General features: G+C 42.5%; 1 protein-coding gene across 2 annotated transcripts; it reads right to left on the reverse strand.

Moving 5' to 3' along the window:
• Positions 1 to 1,855: 1,855 nt before the first annotated feature.
• setd7 (SET domain containing 7, histone lysine methyltransferase) lies at positions 1,856 to 16,521 on the reverse strand. Of its 2 annotated transcripts, XM_036551503.1 has the most exons (8): positions 16,323 to 16,521; positions 12,671 to 12,800; positions 9,702 to 9,903; positions 8,450 to 8,639; positions 7,923 to 8,004; positions 7,298 to 7,415; positions 6,584 to 6,741; positions 1,856 to 6,050 (listed from the first exon to the last, which is right to left on the reverse strand). In XM_036551503.1, exons 1-8 carry the CDS (start codon positions 16,360 to 16,362, stop codon positions 5,861 to 5,863), a joined length of 1,110 nt encoding a protein of 369 aa, XP_036407396.1. In that variant the 5' UTR covers positions 16,363 to 16,521; the 3' UTR covers positions 1,856 to 5,860. The 2 variants fall into 2 exon arrangements, with proteins under 2 accessions (XP_036407396.1, XP_036407397.1); XM_036551504.1 differs by lacking the exon at positions 1,856 to 6,050 and having other exon boundaries at positions 6,666 to 6,741; positions 7,237 to 7,415.
• Between the last annotated feature and the right edge of the window lie 213 nt (positions 16,522 to 16,734).

The raw sequence follows: 16,734 nt of genomic DNA on the forward strand, positions 1-16,734 counted from the left end.
AGGGCGCTAACCATCTTACATCAAAATGCAATGAGTATTTTGTACTGACACAGTAATTCGTTATTTTAATATATGGCCTACAGTACTAATAGTATTTCTAATGCTATAACCCCAATTACCATGAGTAGTTAAGTAACTTTGTTTAACAAATGCATAGTATTCACATACATTCATTTGGTGCATGTCTTCAGAATAAAACAAAAATAAAAAATGTAAAATAGAAGTCTGAAACACAATAATTTGACAGTTGTTTCAATGTGTTGAACTGAAAGATTTGGGCATAAGAAGTGTGGGCCCCGGCGTCCAGATTGTCCTGTTCCAATGCTTTCCTTTTAGTCTACAGTGATAATATGGTGCATGATCTTGTGTCCTCAGCATCCAATGACAACATCCAGGCCCAAGACCCTGAAGCATCCTCTGATATTGATGGTGTCATCTCGCCGCCAAACATGTCTTGAGTTGGCTGTCATTGAAGTCTCTTCTGTCCCCGGTGAAGTGCCCCTGTCAAAACAGTCTCACACTGTTTGAGAGAAATCACAGTGAGTGCCAAACACCCCCCCCAGAATCCTCCTGCACATGGAGCCCCAAGACATGATCTCAGCTACCCACCCCCTCACCGCCATATTACATACCACACTCCACCACAACCAGGGAACCCAAGACCTGAGCACTACTACATCTGTGTGTTGGCCTGCTGCCTCTGACTTCAACATTGAGGTACTCCCTTCCAGTATTGAACCTGTACAGACTTTTCACTTCCCACCCACTGCATCAAGAGGTCCGGCCCTTCCCTTCAGGCCACAGGTTCAGATATCCAAAAAATGTTGAACAGATCAGAAAATCATAATTTAAAATACAGAAATCACACAGATCACAAATACAGAATTTTCACTGTATTACCGTCACACTTTACTACTGTAGCACTTCATCATCAGTACTTTCTGCACTTTTGTTTCTCAAACCCATGTTTACGTCTTCAGTGTTTTTTTTAATGTTGTAATTTGTATGTGCATGGAGTTTTGTACAGTTTGTACTTTTTGCTGCAAAGTGAATTATGTTCTTGAGGACCTTAAAATTTTCTCATCTGTGGAAGAAAATCACTCAGGAGAATGGGGCAGCCTTCAGTCCAGGTTCACATCTCCCCCCTTCTGAAGAATACATCATAGTCACAAAAGAAGAGTTCCATTCTTTAGCCCTTTGTGGAGATTTCAAAACTGCTAGAGACAGGGTCGCGAATACCATCAACCCCAGAGCAATAAATACTTACTTTCTTAGCACTGCAAATAAGGTAAGGGTTAAAGGTCAAGGGTTCTGTTAGTCACTGGCATGTATATGAGCATTCAAAAGGTATGTGTGCATATATGTGCATGTTTCATGTCATCAATAACACAAATAGTACAACACCACCTGCTGAAACACAATGGAAGTTGACAATTGAAAAAAATTTTGTTGAAAAAATTATTAAAGCTTTCACAGAAATTTTAGTATATAAGCACCAGATACCGTTCTAGATGCATTAAAAACAAATTTACTCAAAAGTATATTGGTTCATTTTGAGAAAATGGTCCATTAATTTTTCTTTCCCCTATGGAACTTCCATTCGACTAAAATCTCAACATTTCAGCCAACTGAAAAAAAAAAACAACAAACTTCAGCCAACAGTTGAAAATCAACTGTTTTGTAACCCCTCCTTAAAATGCAGGAAGATTGAACGATCCTGAATACTTACCCAAAGTATTCCATAAACATCTTGAGACTGAGGTGCTGATGGACAACCGAGAGCTGACAAAGATGAAGACAGCAGGTTTTCAGCCAATCTATTGCTGAGCTCAAAATGAAAGACCAGTAGCCATTCTGATTGCACATATTCTTTATTATTCCTTTGAATATAGTACAAGAGACTTCTCAGTTACAGCTTGCTATTGCCGTTTTCACATTGTCTACCTGTCTTGTACGTTCGCCCTAACACACCACGTCTAGGAATAAAAATACACATTCAACACACTTGCTCACACAGTCACTCTGCAAACAGATTCTTGTAAACAATCGCCACGCTGGCTCACCTGCTTGTCTGATCATGTGCAGATAGGAATCCACAGATCTAAGGCTTGGAATTCTTAGGCAAAAAACAGTGGCGGATCACAGACGTCCCTATGGTGAACTTGTGGGGTCGGGACTACACGAGGACCTCAAAGCAATCCTCTTAGGTCACTGTCCGCCATGTCAACGGCGCTGTGCGTCTGAGCCGCTTCATGTCACCTGTAAAACGTCTAACCAAAGGGTGATGTTCTGCTACCATATGGTTTAAAATATCGTTGCTATTCCCTATGACACGAACAACGCTTTTTCGCAGTAATTAATAATACTGGTGAGTGAAACTGAATTGTTCGCCATCGACAGTCACTGCACTGGTCTGTAGACAGCCAGTGAAGGTTTTCTCCACAGTTTCAGGGGAGGTCTTGTCACACCTCCCGATACGTCTTCGACAGTCCGTGAACGTGAAGCCGGAATGAGTTTAATAAGTAAAACACTGCAGCGCTTTGATTCACAAAGTGCTCACTGGGGAATGAAGTCAAGAGCAAGTTCAAATGCACTCCAAAACCTCAGCTCCCTTCAGCACCATTTTGAAATGTTGTGGGACATTTTGCTTATCAAACTCATTTGTGACATATTCAAATAATCTTCATCATCATCAACATCATCATCATCGTCATCATCATCTTTATGAATCACAAAAGCACAATATTATCGGAACACTTTTCTGAACAGGTGATACAGCTCAAGCGTTCAGAATGTCACAGCCATCTAGACTGGCCGATCACCTTTGTGCAGCGTCTTGTGTTAAAAGCCACTTAAGGTCATCAGATGTGTCCATCTCTGTCCTTTCTCAGTCCATGAAGTACTCGATTTGAACAACAGTATGGAAAATGGAAAACATGGTAATTTAGAGCCACTATTGTTTTAATCCTGATTTCATCTGGTTACTTGTGTAAGTTGTATATATAGAAAATATGGTGTATTGCTCAAAAATCAGGTCTCTCCTGAAAATATAACGTAAATGTAAATGTGAATGTAGCCATTATCGGAATTGTTAAACAGCAGTAAAAATCACAACAGTGTATAATTGACTTACTGGTACATGGTTAATACATGATATTGATGCTTCCACCACCTTGAGAAAATTCTTTTAAAATGATATTCAGGAGTACCCTTAAAACTGCGATTCTATTTCCCTTTAGGGGCTACTTCATAAATTATGTGTTTACGCCATTGAAGAAATAAATAAATATTTATGAGATAAGCAATTAACACAATCATAAACCCTTGACATTATTGCTACACATGGGATATTATTAAGTCAGATTTTAAAAGGTCCATTCTAACAGTACGTTTGAAATGATATCAAAATTCCTGACGCTATTAGGACACAAAAGAACATGGACTTCTATTGATTTAAAGGAACGGGCAGTACAACTTACAGACAGACCACTAATTTACAACATATTCGATAATACATTTCAACAAGTACACCATGTCGGTGTGCAACAACAGAAATCAAAGTGACAGCACAATAATATTTGATTCAGTGCACGTATCTATCGCATATTTTACATCATATTTCGCCTTTCTTGCCCGACATTGATTTGGCACTTTTGTATTTGTCTAGTTTCTTCTTCTTTTCTGTTTCTGTTTCAAATGAATATAGTGAGGCCTGATTTCACTTGGAGTGGTGAAAACAAAAGGCAGTAACAATCTATGTGTAACGGTAAGGAGAGATCTCGTCACTCGAGTTATCACAAGGTGGCTGAGTTGGGGGTTTCTAAATCAAAATGTACACTTGGCTAGGGTTCTTTTGGGATCCAGTCTAATAAAACCACCCCCCCCCTCAGCCCCACACACACTCTCTAAGTGTGCTCTATAGGAGGAGGCGGGGACAGGTCTCGGTAACTGCAAAAAATGAATGTGCTTCATGTTACCCTCTCATCTTGTCAGTAGGCCTCCGTTTTAATGACAGCACCGAGAGTGGCCGTGTGCAACCGCATGTGCAAATGTCTCTCAGAGACCCAAGGAGAAAGGGGGAAAAAAAACCCAGTGTGCGCACTTGACCGGCTCGCTTTCTGTGACCTGATGCGTTTCCTTAGAAGCAGAAGAAACAAACAACAGACCAGACAGCTGCTCTTTACCTGATTGGATCCTTTCCTCGGGTTAGAAGAAAAAAACATTTAAGTAGATTTGTTTTTAATAAAAGACAGAGTATCGTTGAGATTACATAAAGGTCAGGGATCTGTTAGTTGTCATTTGAATGTAGGCTACAACTCTACTGAATATATAAAATACAAAGATAAATGCAGATACTTATTTTGTAATCATATAAACAGCAAATAAGCAGTTATTTCTTTTGAGAGCGGAGCTAATACACTACTATGTAATATGTTTTTTAAGGCAAATGTCAAACAATATTTTGATGATAAGATCTACAACAGATAAGCTGTATTGCATTGAATGAACAATGCATTATCTGATGTGAAATTGACTCATGAGGCTGCATAAACATTATGATAAATATATCTGTAATGTTAATTCAGTGATATAGCATTGCTGTCTTGCCAGTATACTATGGTTCTATATACATGACCCTTATAGCAACTTAACAATTCTGACTTTTGTGGTTGCTGTTTTAAGTGGGTCACTTCTCAAAAAATCATTTCCACTTGAATTTATGGTTAGGTTTTTGAATTCAGATGTTCTTTCTCAGGGAAATATTAAGATTCTTAAATTAACAGACTTGTATGAACAAAAATTCTACAATTCATAAAAAGGACTACAATTTATAGCAAGCCTGGTATATCCCAAAATCACATTTTTCCCTTGACAAAAAATAGATTACATTAAGTCTAAGCCAATATAATGAAGCAGGAGGCAGCCACTGACAAGCATTTAAATAAATATTCAGAAAGCTACCTTTACCATACTCAAGTTAAAACAAAGTCACATGCTGGACAAAGAGCTGGAAAGTATGGTTAATGTATCTAGTACTAAAGGTATCCATTGTAATCACAAATTTCAGAAAGCAGTATATCACCCCAAAATGGTGAAGCAAAGCTTGTCAAAACGATCATTTCATTCAAGCATGTCACTTTCCTCAATAAATATGTATATTTTTTTGACCAAAACATAAAGTTTGCACAAACCTTCAAAGCCATTGGGATTTACTGATAATTCCTGACCTATTAGATTTGGACAAAGTGTCCGTTCCCATTGCAGCAAACTTTCAAAACAAAGAGTGGGGTGGAGACAGAACCCTGGAGAAGAAAGAGCACACAAATCCAGGATAGAGTATATCTGCACCGAAGAATGAATGCGAAGAATGCTGAAGAAAGCTGTAAGACCACACTCACGAGCAACAATGCTGCATTTTGCTGGTTAGGAGGTTCGAGGTACTTGTAACGCTTGAGCTAAGGGATCGTCAAAAATTTCAGAAACGCTTCGACCGCGGTCACCGCAAAAGTTATCACTGCGAGGGTAAACTGCATGCATTTGGGGGGGGGCAGGGGAGAAAAGAGGCACGGAAGTCTGACCACTGTTTCTTATGAGTGAAAGAAATGAAAATGACTCTTGACCCTTACACTGACAATGCTAGTTGAGGAGTGGCGATAGCTACGGGTGGAGGGACTCCCTGGTTGGTGTGTAGTGCATAGTTCCTCGGTGTGTGTCTGTGTGTTGGAAAGCGTCGCCTGCCTCGTTTGTCCCTGGTGTGGCCTGGCCGTGCTGGGGGGTTGGGGGTGGTAGGTGGGGGTTGGGGCGGTTGGCTGTGGGAGGCGGAGCTGGAGCTGGAGGGGGCGTGGCGTGGGCGGGTCTCTCACTGGGAAGGAGGTGTCTGGACAGCCTGGAAGGCCTGCAGCTCCTGCTTGTACCAGTTGGGCGCCTCAGGCCCGCTCTTCCCTGAGGGCGTGTGGTCGTAGCCGTACGCCACCGTCAGCTCCTCGTCCCGCTGCACCGCCTGCAGCGTGCGCACGCACTTTATGGGCCCAAAACGAGGGTGGAGGAAGCTGTGGGGAGGAGAAGGAAACACTTAGTCAGTACAGGGTGGCTTTTTCACCCGACAGCAAGCATCTGATTAAACTGCTGTGACTTCCATCTGCCTCATCTAAATGGTGCTTAGGGCAGTGCCCTTAAAATGATCAGTATGTTCTAAATTACAGTACATTACATTAAACCAGCAGTGTGGTATAGCGGTAAGGAGTAGGACTGCTGGGGCATTTAACCCACAATTGCTTCAATATATATCCAGCTGTGTAGATGGATAAAATTGTACTCTATGTAAATCGCTCTGGATGAGAGCGTCTGCAAAATGATATTCTACATACATAGCTTCTATATTTGACCCTTGACACATCTACATCTAACCCTACACTTAACCATTAAAGTCTGCATTTGACCTGAGAGTAACTGAATATTTTCTGGGAAAAGTCGCGAAGTATTTGATAATGAACTCCCAGGAAGGTGTGCAGTTGGGCACACAGCTCGCACATGAAGACAATGGCCCTCCTGAATACAAATGCCCACCCTCCTGAATACTCACGGCTCATAGGTGCAGTTCGGGGTAAACGAGTGGTTGGCCTTGTGCCCTAGAGAAGCGCAGTACTTCTCGATGTTGTTGAATGGTTCGGGGACGTCAATCACCGTGTCTTCATCCAGAGATATCGTGTTTCCATTGAGGGACCAGTCCCTACTGTCCACCTGCAGTACAGTAGTATAAGAAGCAATATGCCATATTAAAACATTATGGTCTTCAAAATCAGGTGTCTGGTACGTGGACAGCATACACACATTCTAAACAAAATGGCATTCTATTTGTGCATTAAATCAATGCACAAGTTCACCTCATTCAAGTATTCTATGCCTTTAAAGGTTCAATAAATTTACAGGTCCAAGAACAGGCACTTGGTACACACAAGCCTCGATAACAGCAACCTCCCATCAACTAGATAGTGTATGGTGATACCATTTTTTTTTTTTTTTGAAAATTACAAATTGGTAGTTAAATTTGCCACCAGATTATTTATATTAACACCAGACGAATCAATGTTCTATCACCAAATAAATCAATGACATAACCTTCGAAAGACATGAATGGATGACACAGCACCAGATATCTCAATGGCATAACACCTGACAAATCTTAACATCAATCCATTTCAATCAAAGTAAAAAAAAAAAGAAGTCAAACTCAACCCATTGGATGCGGGTCCATGTGCTGAGTTGTTCTGAGTGCTCAGGCCTCTCTCTCTCTCACCTCCGAGTGCGTGATGCGGACCCCGTTGTAGAAGGCCATCACGGTGTTGGGCTCCGTGTCGATCTTAGCGAACAGCCCCTCCCCCGCCCCTGAGATTAAAGAGTCCGCCACGTACACCCTGCGGGACAAGAGCGGCATCAAGTCACGTGCTCGACATGGTGTCAGGGGCAACACAGGATTAGAGCTATCATTGACGGTGTTTGACTGGACTGGAGTGTGAGGTAGAGTAAATGCCCAAATCACACCGCAGCTTATTGCAAAACTGAATGGCAAATCAGGTTGTTGTTTTTTTCCACAAAATATAAAATAATGCATGGCATACAGTGCTCAATTTGCATGAGATTTTTGAAAACTGGCTCCACATAAATGCAGGAGTGCTGTGTTTAGAAAATTACAGCTATTCATTGCACACTGTGCTGCCTCTGGAAGACTACACCGGTCTGTAAAATTTTGTCTTTTTCTGTCACTGCACTTAATACTTGCTCCCTTAAAGGCTGTATTATTGAGAGGTGTCCTGGAAAAGTCCACCTCATTTTGTACCCTAACCATTTGGTTGTTGAAGACTGAAGTCACCAAAGTCTCTCTGAAATAAATGTAAGAGGTCTGAGCAGAACACAGATGGTACCTTTCTGTTTCGTACGGGTCCGGCAGCAAGCCGTGGGCAGCGATGCAGGAGGAGGTGGACTTGTCATAGCTATAAACCGGGCCTACAGGAAGCATAGAGATTGGACAGCTATTACACAGGAGAAAGCCAGTTAGCCAGACTTACAATGACATCCAAGATTCCACAGGACTGTAAAACAACATGCTGTGTTCAAGTTGATTTATGCATTCATCTATTTATTTAACCAAGTAGGTTGACTGAGAGCTGAGAATAATGACCTGGCCAAGAGGCGTGCAAACTGGAAGCCAGACAACAAGTGGACACAGGCACACAGTACACCATGTATTCACTGGCTTAAAAAGGAAAATCATACACGATTGGCTGTAAAAAGGAGAATAATACATGACTGGCTGTGAAAAGGGGAGACATACATGATTGGCTGTAAAAAGGAGAATCATGGGCTGTCATGTCATTCGTGTGTTTGTACACAATGTGTGTCCAGCGAATGTGCGAATTTCAACACTGGCCCAGCTTGTGAGGTCACTCACTGTCGGGGACGATGTCGAAGTGCGGTCGGCCATTCTCCACCGAGGACAGGGTGGCCAGCCGGGCCTCGATCAGCTCCCCCTCCACGAAGCTGCCATACAGCGCTGTCCTGCCGTCGGGGTACACGTACGCAACGCTGCTGCCCGTCATCTCGCCGTCCTCGTTCACCTCGCCCACGACGCAGCCCCTGTCCTAAACGTCACACACCAGCAGCACGTGACTTAAAGGGGAAGCAAACGGTTTGTGCCAGTCCAGGTTTCACCGGAGGAAGGCTGGTGCCCCCTGGCAGTTCTGCCTACTGTCTTCTAGTAAAACCTGATATGGCTCAAACTCCCATGTATCAGAATTTCCATTTCTGTCCCTGAATTATCCTACCTTGATTCACCCACCACAGCCTCACCCACATGTATACACACACAAGCGCATGTGCCTACACACACATACTGTACAACCTAAGACATAAAGACATAAAAGTGTAACCTACAAATCTTACACATTCGAACTAAAATAATCAAGATACATTAAATCAAAAATACACACATAAATTGTCCTTAAATCTTGACAAGCATGAATATTTGGGCTGTTTCTCCTGCTCTAACCACAACAGTCAAACAGGACCACACAGACAGGTCAATAAGGAGCCAGTAATCTAACACATGCCCCTGGTTATATTCACTTCACAGCTTAAACACACATTGCTATACAGCCCCATACAGTCACTACGACACCACTCTGTGATGTGGTCAGGAACATTAGGGACTGTCCTAGCCATGCCCAGACCACAAAGAATACAAGGTCCTGAGAGAGTGAGAGCTATATTGAAGTAACAGGGCATTGTGAATAAATGTGATGATATGTTCCATCATCCCTATGGAGCACTGCCACATTTGTTAAGCTAAATACACTACAGTGTTTGACAGGTCTTTTACTAAAGTTGGCCTGCACTACAAGCAGAATTAGATGCCATCAATGTTCCCATGTTTTCAAGCCTGTATACAGTTCTTATCCCAGAGAACCTCTGCAGTGGTACTGAAAGTGGCAAGAATACAACAGAGATCACTGTCCCACCGAGCAAACATATCCATACAATATATAAGCACATCTTCCCCCTCATCCTGAAGGTATGAATAATTCACACAGCTGAGAGTGCACTGCTTTATGTTGACCGTGCTCTTTAGGACTCCATTACAGACGCATTCTCTCCCTGCACTTCACAAACTGGAAAACAGGCCTGTGTGAAGGGAGGATCCTCACGGGGTAGTAGACCCAGCAGACGCCGCAGCGGTTGTTGTCCTTGTACTGGCCCTTGAAGACGAGGCGCCCGTCGGCGTCGTACTCCTGGGCCGGGCCGTTCAGCTCGCCGTCCACGTAGGTCCCGTGCAGCGCGCCGCCGTCCTCGTAGGTGTACACGCCCTGGCCCTGCAGGGCGTCGTCCACATAGAAGCCCTCCAGTGTGCTGCGTAGAGAGGGGCGGGACAATCTGAGTCACGTGTTCGTTTTATTTTCTGGAGGGGGAGAGAGTGGGTTGGTAGCTGGCGTAGCAGTAAGGAGCAGGGCTCGTGACGCAAAAAAGTTCACCCTGATTCAGTTCCTAATAGCGGCACCACTGTTGTACTGTTGAACAATTGTTGATATTAAACAGTATAAATGGACGACACATAAGATATGCAAGTCATCTGTATAAGGGAGTCTTCAAAGCGAATAAAAAAAATGTAATAACGTAATGCTTTTCCTGATAGGAAGAGACTCACTCTGTGGCAAACCTGAGCTACTTCCACTGAGGGAAACGGAGGTCATTTAGGATATGTTGGCGGAAAAGGAGAAGTGTGGAGCCGTGGTTTTGGAACTGCTGTCTGAGCTCAGAGCAGGAGCATTAAAATTGTTCCAGTAAACACTCAGCTCGGGAAAACTGATAACATGTAAACTGTAAGATGACTTTGATAAGAAGTGCCTGATATGTAATATATAATGGAACAGACCATAAATCACTGCACTGGCACTTGAGTAAATGCACAAATCTATTCACACGCACGTGATGTAAATGTATTTTTTAAGAGAGAGATGTGAGACGGTGCCGAACACAATTGAACTGTCCCCGCTCCGCTCAGCGTTAATTGCTCGGTTGTCTGTGTGAAGTATGGCATTGTGTGAGAGGCGGAGGGGGAACGCAGGCCCGGGGGGGGCTTTATGCGCTTCGGCTCTGCGCGGCCTGCATCGCTGAACCATGACGTCAGTCTCTCTCATGCTTACAGATTACACAGCCTCGCCCGCTAGCCCGAGGCCAGCGCATTTAGGCGTGTGTCAGCTGTCGGTGACCAGCCCATCAGACAAGCAAGACTTTTTTTTATTCTTAGACAGAGTCACGGTGAAAAGAAAATGTGTGGTTTGCTTGATGCGAGATGGGTTCTCATGTGGACCATCTCCCGACTGCGACAGACCTGTATAGCACATAAGGTGTTTGTGAAACAGGGGCTTAATGAGCCAGTTTCAAAACTGGCTCTAAAACGCAATTCGCAAGTGGACACGATAAATGCACAAGTAGCTAACATTACAGGAACATATGATTTATTAGCTAATAAAAGTCCTCCTGCGCAATGTAGTTGCTACCTGTCTGCTACGCAGCATACGCTGAATGGAAATGAAGAGTGGCAGTAAACCTGATGAAATGTACTCCTGCATTTACAGAAAACAGTGGCTCTAGCTTACACGTGGTGCAGAGCCTTTCCACTGTCAAATGCTTTTAACTTATTAGTTTTGAGGTATAACGTGTTTATGTACAAGACAGGGTAATACCCCATAAATATTACAGTTTTTCTAAGGCAGTCATTAGTAAAATGCCATTTGGGGTGAAATTAATAGGCAAACATCTAGAAACCTTCCTATAGTCATGGTGATTGGATCTGAAGTCTGTCATTAGTTGTTCATTACAGCACTGAACTACATCTTCCTTCAAGCCTGTGTAAAACGTTGCACCACATTTCTTAGATTGAGCTCAGTATTCTATAGTTCACCAGGTGGACAGAGAAACAAGCTTCTCCAATCTAGATTCCTCAGTTTAACCTTTCACACCACAGATAAACCCTTTCCCCTTTCATTCAATTAACTCTCTATCGCTAATTAATCTCAGTGTGGGTATGTTTGTTTCACAGAAATTTTGCTGGGCAAATATCTGTTTTGAGTCATCAAAATTGCTCAATACCCCCCCCAATACAAATAGTCTCATTGAAAAAAGTGACCATGCAAAGCTTTTCTGTAAATGAAGCTGTATAGGAGACTAGATGCACAGAAACCCAGGCAGAGACAGCAAGTACAGGGACAGACGCCACTTGTCCTCCAGCATGTCTGCAAATTAATACCAACGTCTTCCTTCCTGTGTGAATCCTGCCCACCCTGGGCAAACAGTCTGTTTCCACTGTGGAACAGGTCTACTTTAATGTGATTCTTCTCTGTGTTAATTATGTTCCACAGGCTGCGTGGAGCAGCCTAATTGCAAACTCAATAGAGAATGGAGAAAGCTGGGTAATTGGATTTGAACCCTTAAGATAGCTAGCCACTGGCGCCCAGTAATGACCTTTGCCCTCTGCACTGCCATTCTAAAGACATTTCTGTTCATCTTCATTGTCATATCAATATAACATCCAGCATCAACTTACCTCGACAAAGTAGTCTAAATGAGGTAGCTAAAGTTAGCTAATATATCTACTGTACCTCACTGTCCTCCAGGTAAAGGCTAACAGGAATGGATAAAACTGAACATCATCAAAAAAGTAGAATAGTTAAAAAAATAAACCCAGGGAAAGTGTTTGTTTGGATGGACCAAGTAAATTAATTTACTTGTGTGTGTGCTTGGAGAGGCCCATTAAACATTGCCTGGGATCAGTGCTGAAATACTTATTGCCCTCTGTCCAGAAAACTTAAAATGAGTTTCAAGTTCAAATTTACTGTATATGTGTATGATGTATTTAAGGGTCATCTGTAAGGTTAACTACTGGTAATTTTTCCCAGAGAGCTGCCACCCTGCATTTGCCTATCCATCCATTTAAAAACTCCAGCTGTGGTCGACGCTGAATAATCCGGACAATAATCCAGGGATGCTTGTACATGAAAAAGACAGTCATCCATGATATCTGGAATCCCCAGGACTGGCATTCCAAAGAGCACTCTGACCTAAATTTTTTTTTGAGACATGTCTTGGCATAATCTGCAATGTCGCCACCCCTCACCTCCCGTCGAAAAAGAAGAACTTCCCCCTTCCGTTCTTCTCCCCGTGGACAAACATCCCCTCGAAGCGGTCGCTGGAGGAGTACGTGACCGTGCAGAAACCGTGCGGCTGGTCGTCCTCGTCGAGGGGGCCTGCGAGAGACAGATCCGTCCCCCCACGAGGGAAGAGGAACGTTTATTTCTCATGACAGCGACACACTGCAGTGGCTTCAGAACCGCCATCCAGTGTTGTTATCATCACAGCCATCATCATTATTACCGTCACTTATTACTAAATATAATTTGGTTCTACATCTCTTATGTTACACAATGCTCACAGTGAAAGCTGCACTGAGAAGTCTTTGTGAATATCTAAGCAATATTCTCATATTCACACGTTCATATTCATAAGCGGGCTGGGATGCAGAGATGGCGTATGAGAGAGGTTGAGGTGGGTCACAAAAGCATGTGAAACACATGATACAGCCAGTTCCCTATGACCGCATCCTGTGTGCCACTGCAGCCTGTGTTTTATTCCACAGTACTGCATGCAGCAATTCCTTTCAGAATCCAGGGAACTTCACTTAATGCTGCTACCTGCCTACATATATAATAATTATTAAACGGCCATTTTCACAAGAGAACAGAGAATGTACACATAAAAAACTATAGTTACAATGTAGAATGTAGTGTAAAATAATTTTACAATAAATGCTACAACATATGTTTGAAATTGCCCACAAATGCAGGAACTGTTTATGTTTTGTTTTCTCCCAATATAAGAAAAATGCATTTATGTTTATTATATTTATTCAATTTACTACACATTTACACATTTAATACACATTTCCATGAGGGATGGGTCACAAAAAAAATTATGTTATCATCAGGCAAGCCATGCACTCATAAAGAATTTGGAAATCCAAAGTGTATTGGGGTTTTTTGTCTCAGGATTTTTCTTTGTGCTTTTATGCGCAACCTACTGCGGGGATTGCCACTGAAAATACTTGCACCTTTTATGAGGACATGTTTGGAGGGCACGAGGGAGAACCGGTGCATGTAGGCCGACACCTTTAACTGCATCAGTCGATTAGTAATTCACACTGAATATAACAACTGCGCATATCTCTTAAAATAACTGTAATATTTGCACATAGTGCAAGACCACACTACCATAAACCAAGTAAATGACATATAGCAACCTGGTTCATCGTCCAGGCTGTCTTTGAAAACTCCCTTTCATACGGAGTGGGGGATTATCTGTGAGACCACACTGACATGGCTGAACAGAAAGAAGGCCTCAGGCCCAAAACAGCGCCTTAAATGTGAACAGAGACCAGGCTTTTTCATCACGGCCACCAGCACAGAGGGCTCACTGTTGGACCTACCCTGCGAAAAAAAAACCACTGCCTTCATTCCAAACCAATCTAATAATAGGCTAAACACTAAATGTCCCCATCACATGTTCAATTCTTCTCTTCCCTTGCAGGCCATAACATGTTAACCCCCCCCCCCCCCACAGCACGTAACGGTCTGACACACATTGTTAAATTGTAACAGACGGCTGGCAAGTTGGGTTCGCCTCTTCGGACGAGGGGACGAACAGCTGCAGCAGAACAGAGGCGAAATTGAATAAACGAGCCTGTATTTTGCATGGGGTCACGTGCAGAGTCACTTTGTCCAATTCGAAACCGCTGCTTCAAATGAGTTGCATAACAGAACTCCCCCAGACTCCTCAAAGTGGACAAAGCTCAGTCTATACCTTCAGTTGTTTAGTTTATCTCGTGGCATCATTTCAACGGAGGCAGAAATTGGCAGTGATTTGCAGCGGAGTTTACGCAGCCTCGTTTCTGGCACGGAAAGCCTTGAAAATAATGGAACAATGAATGCTACATTTGAATGCTTCAACATTACGTAGTCAATGTGGATCTCACAAATGGTACCTTGATTGATATCCTGTTTTCTGCACGGCACTTAGCTGAGCAGACTGTGCTCATGAGAAAAATTGCCCTCATCCCAAACTGGTGCATGAGGCTTAAATTGCGAGCCCTTGATATGTTCAGAGAAACTTAATTTATCAGAGAACCAAAACTTCATTGGCTCCCATTCAGTCTAGTCCCAAACTTTTATCTCCATGCCCTCTCATGACAAACATAACCAATTATTATTTTTACCATTCACAGAATTTTAAGCATCAATGACAGTAATGAAAATGATTGTGTAAAGAACAAGAAAGTAACATTGGATTTGTTATTCAATGTTTATGATAAAAACTGCATTGCATTTAGATGCAGTTCCAGCCCTAGTAACATTTTATTTATCTCAGACTCCTCAAGCACAAACCTTTAACCAGGAGGCACACATTATTTACACAGCCATGGGTCTAATAATTACAAGCCATCTCCACAGCCTTGGACAGCACTTAAAGTGGTTTCTGTGCATTCAGGTATGAGAGTGACAAAGAACTTTGTAATTTTAGCCATTAGCCTCAGATTAAAGGACATCTTCATAACAACCAAGTGGTGCACTAAATATGAAAATTTCACTTGCCTTCTGTTTTTCTAAGGAATCAAGCCTGTCCCTCAGAACAAACATTGCGTCTCTGTGGTAAATAATTACATCACACTTTTAAGTTCCAATCACTTAAAAGTCTCTGTATTGCGCCTTCACACAATTACTCATCCAGACGTCACATAAAGTGACACGATTACATTTAAACACTGAGATTTGTATCGTGGTAGGTCAACGGTACTCACAGTATACGCACGACTGGCACATCACACGTTTCACAGAAGCATGCGATGTCAAATAGACAATTCATTTATTTTGAACAATATATAAAGAAGCCAAAAGGCAATGTATAAACGATACGAACAGCGATTATGTAATATATTGCACACAGGCGTTTCAAAGATTTTACTTGCACCAAAGAATATCTTTCTGATGGTAAATAATTAAGCAGCAACGTGAGCGCGTTGAATATGTTTAGCAAACTTTCAGCTCTGGCGGCGAAACGTAGCTACCCAGCCTACCGTCATCTATACTGCAACGTCGTTTAAATGATATCATTTGATGACATCGTTCAAATACAGTTCAAGCAACACAAGACATGTTGAGAACAAGATGTGATAACAGAGTAACTACCGAGTTACATTCGCACTACGACAATGAGGCACGGTTTTAACACAGAAGTACTAAAAAGATTTGTGTGGCTGTCGCAAAACCGGCTGTTACGTATTACAGCTGTCATTTCAGATAAGTCTTCCGAAAGATTTTATAACGTTGTAAAACATCTATACAGAACGTGCTTAGACGCTTTTAAACCACACGTTGTCATCGAACGTGCAACCTCCAACATAACGTATGTTTCACTCTCCAATTTTACTCGATTTACGTTTGTAACGCATACGCAGATGCCGCTACCTCGTTAGCTAGCTAGTCTTTTACTTCTTCGGCACTCTGAACGCCGCACTTGCCGGTCTCCTCCGCAAATAAACTCCCTGGCGTGGACAGTATTGGGCCCGGCGTGCTCGCTAGTGCTAGCTAACTACCAACACATTGCTGCCTGCACACACATACCGCATAGTTTATAGGAAACGAAGTAACCACGCTTTGTCTTTGCAATCTTACATTTGTGTATCTGTGACATGCAAATTAGTTTAGAATCAATTCTACCTTCAACGATTTCTTCCATATTTTCGTCATCGCTGTCCATGTTTGCTGGAGGCTCTGTCGCTAGCCAGAAGTGTAGAGTATTAGTCAGAGGGATTCCGTTTATTGTATAACCTCCTTCCGTCTATTATTCAAATACTTTACAGTAATGTTTGCCCACCCCTACTGAAAAGCTGACATCACCCTCCAGAGCGACATCATGATTGACTGTTACACAATGCAACAACTGCACGGCCCACTGACTTCACTTTTAAAGGAAAAGGCTACATTCATTTTCAATGTCCGGGAGAACTGAGATTTAAGGTATCCGCGTTCAACATGTAAAGGTAGAAGATTAAAAAACGGCAACTAACATGTCATAGACTTGTGAATATGAGCGAAATAGCCCGATAACAGATTAAAATTCTCGCAGTTG

This window comes from Megalops cyprinoides, chromosome 18 (genome assembly GCF_013368585.1).
Source record: "Megalops cyprinoides isolate fMegCyp1 chromosome 18, fMegCyp1.pri, whole genome shotgun sequence".
Taxonomy (NCBI): domain Eukaryota; kingdom Metazoa; phylum Chordata; class Actinopteri; order Elopiformes; family Megalopidae; genus Megalops; species Megalops cyprinoides.

Coding starts and splice junctions, on each gene's coding strand:
- setd7 (XM_036551503.1), bottom strand. CDS start 16,362: ATGGACAGCGATGACGAAAATATGGAAGAAATCGTTGAAG. Junction 8,005..8,449: donor CTTCGACATCGTCCCCGACA/GTGAGTGACCTC, acceptor TGCTTCCTGTAG/GCCCGGTTTATAGCTATGAC. Junction 6,051..6,583: donor CCGAACTGCACCTATGAGCC/GTGAGTATTCAG, acceptor TCCTCCCCACAG/CTTCCTCCACCCTCGTTTTG.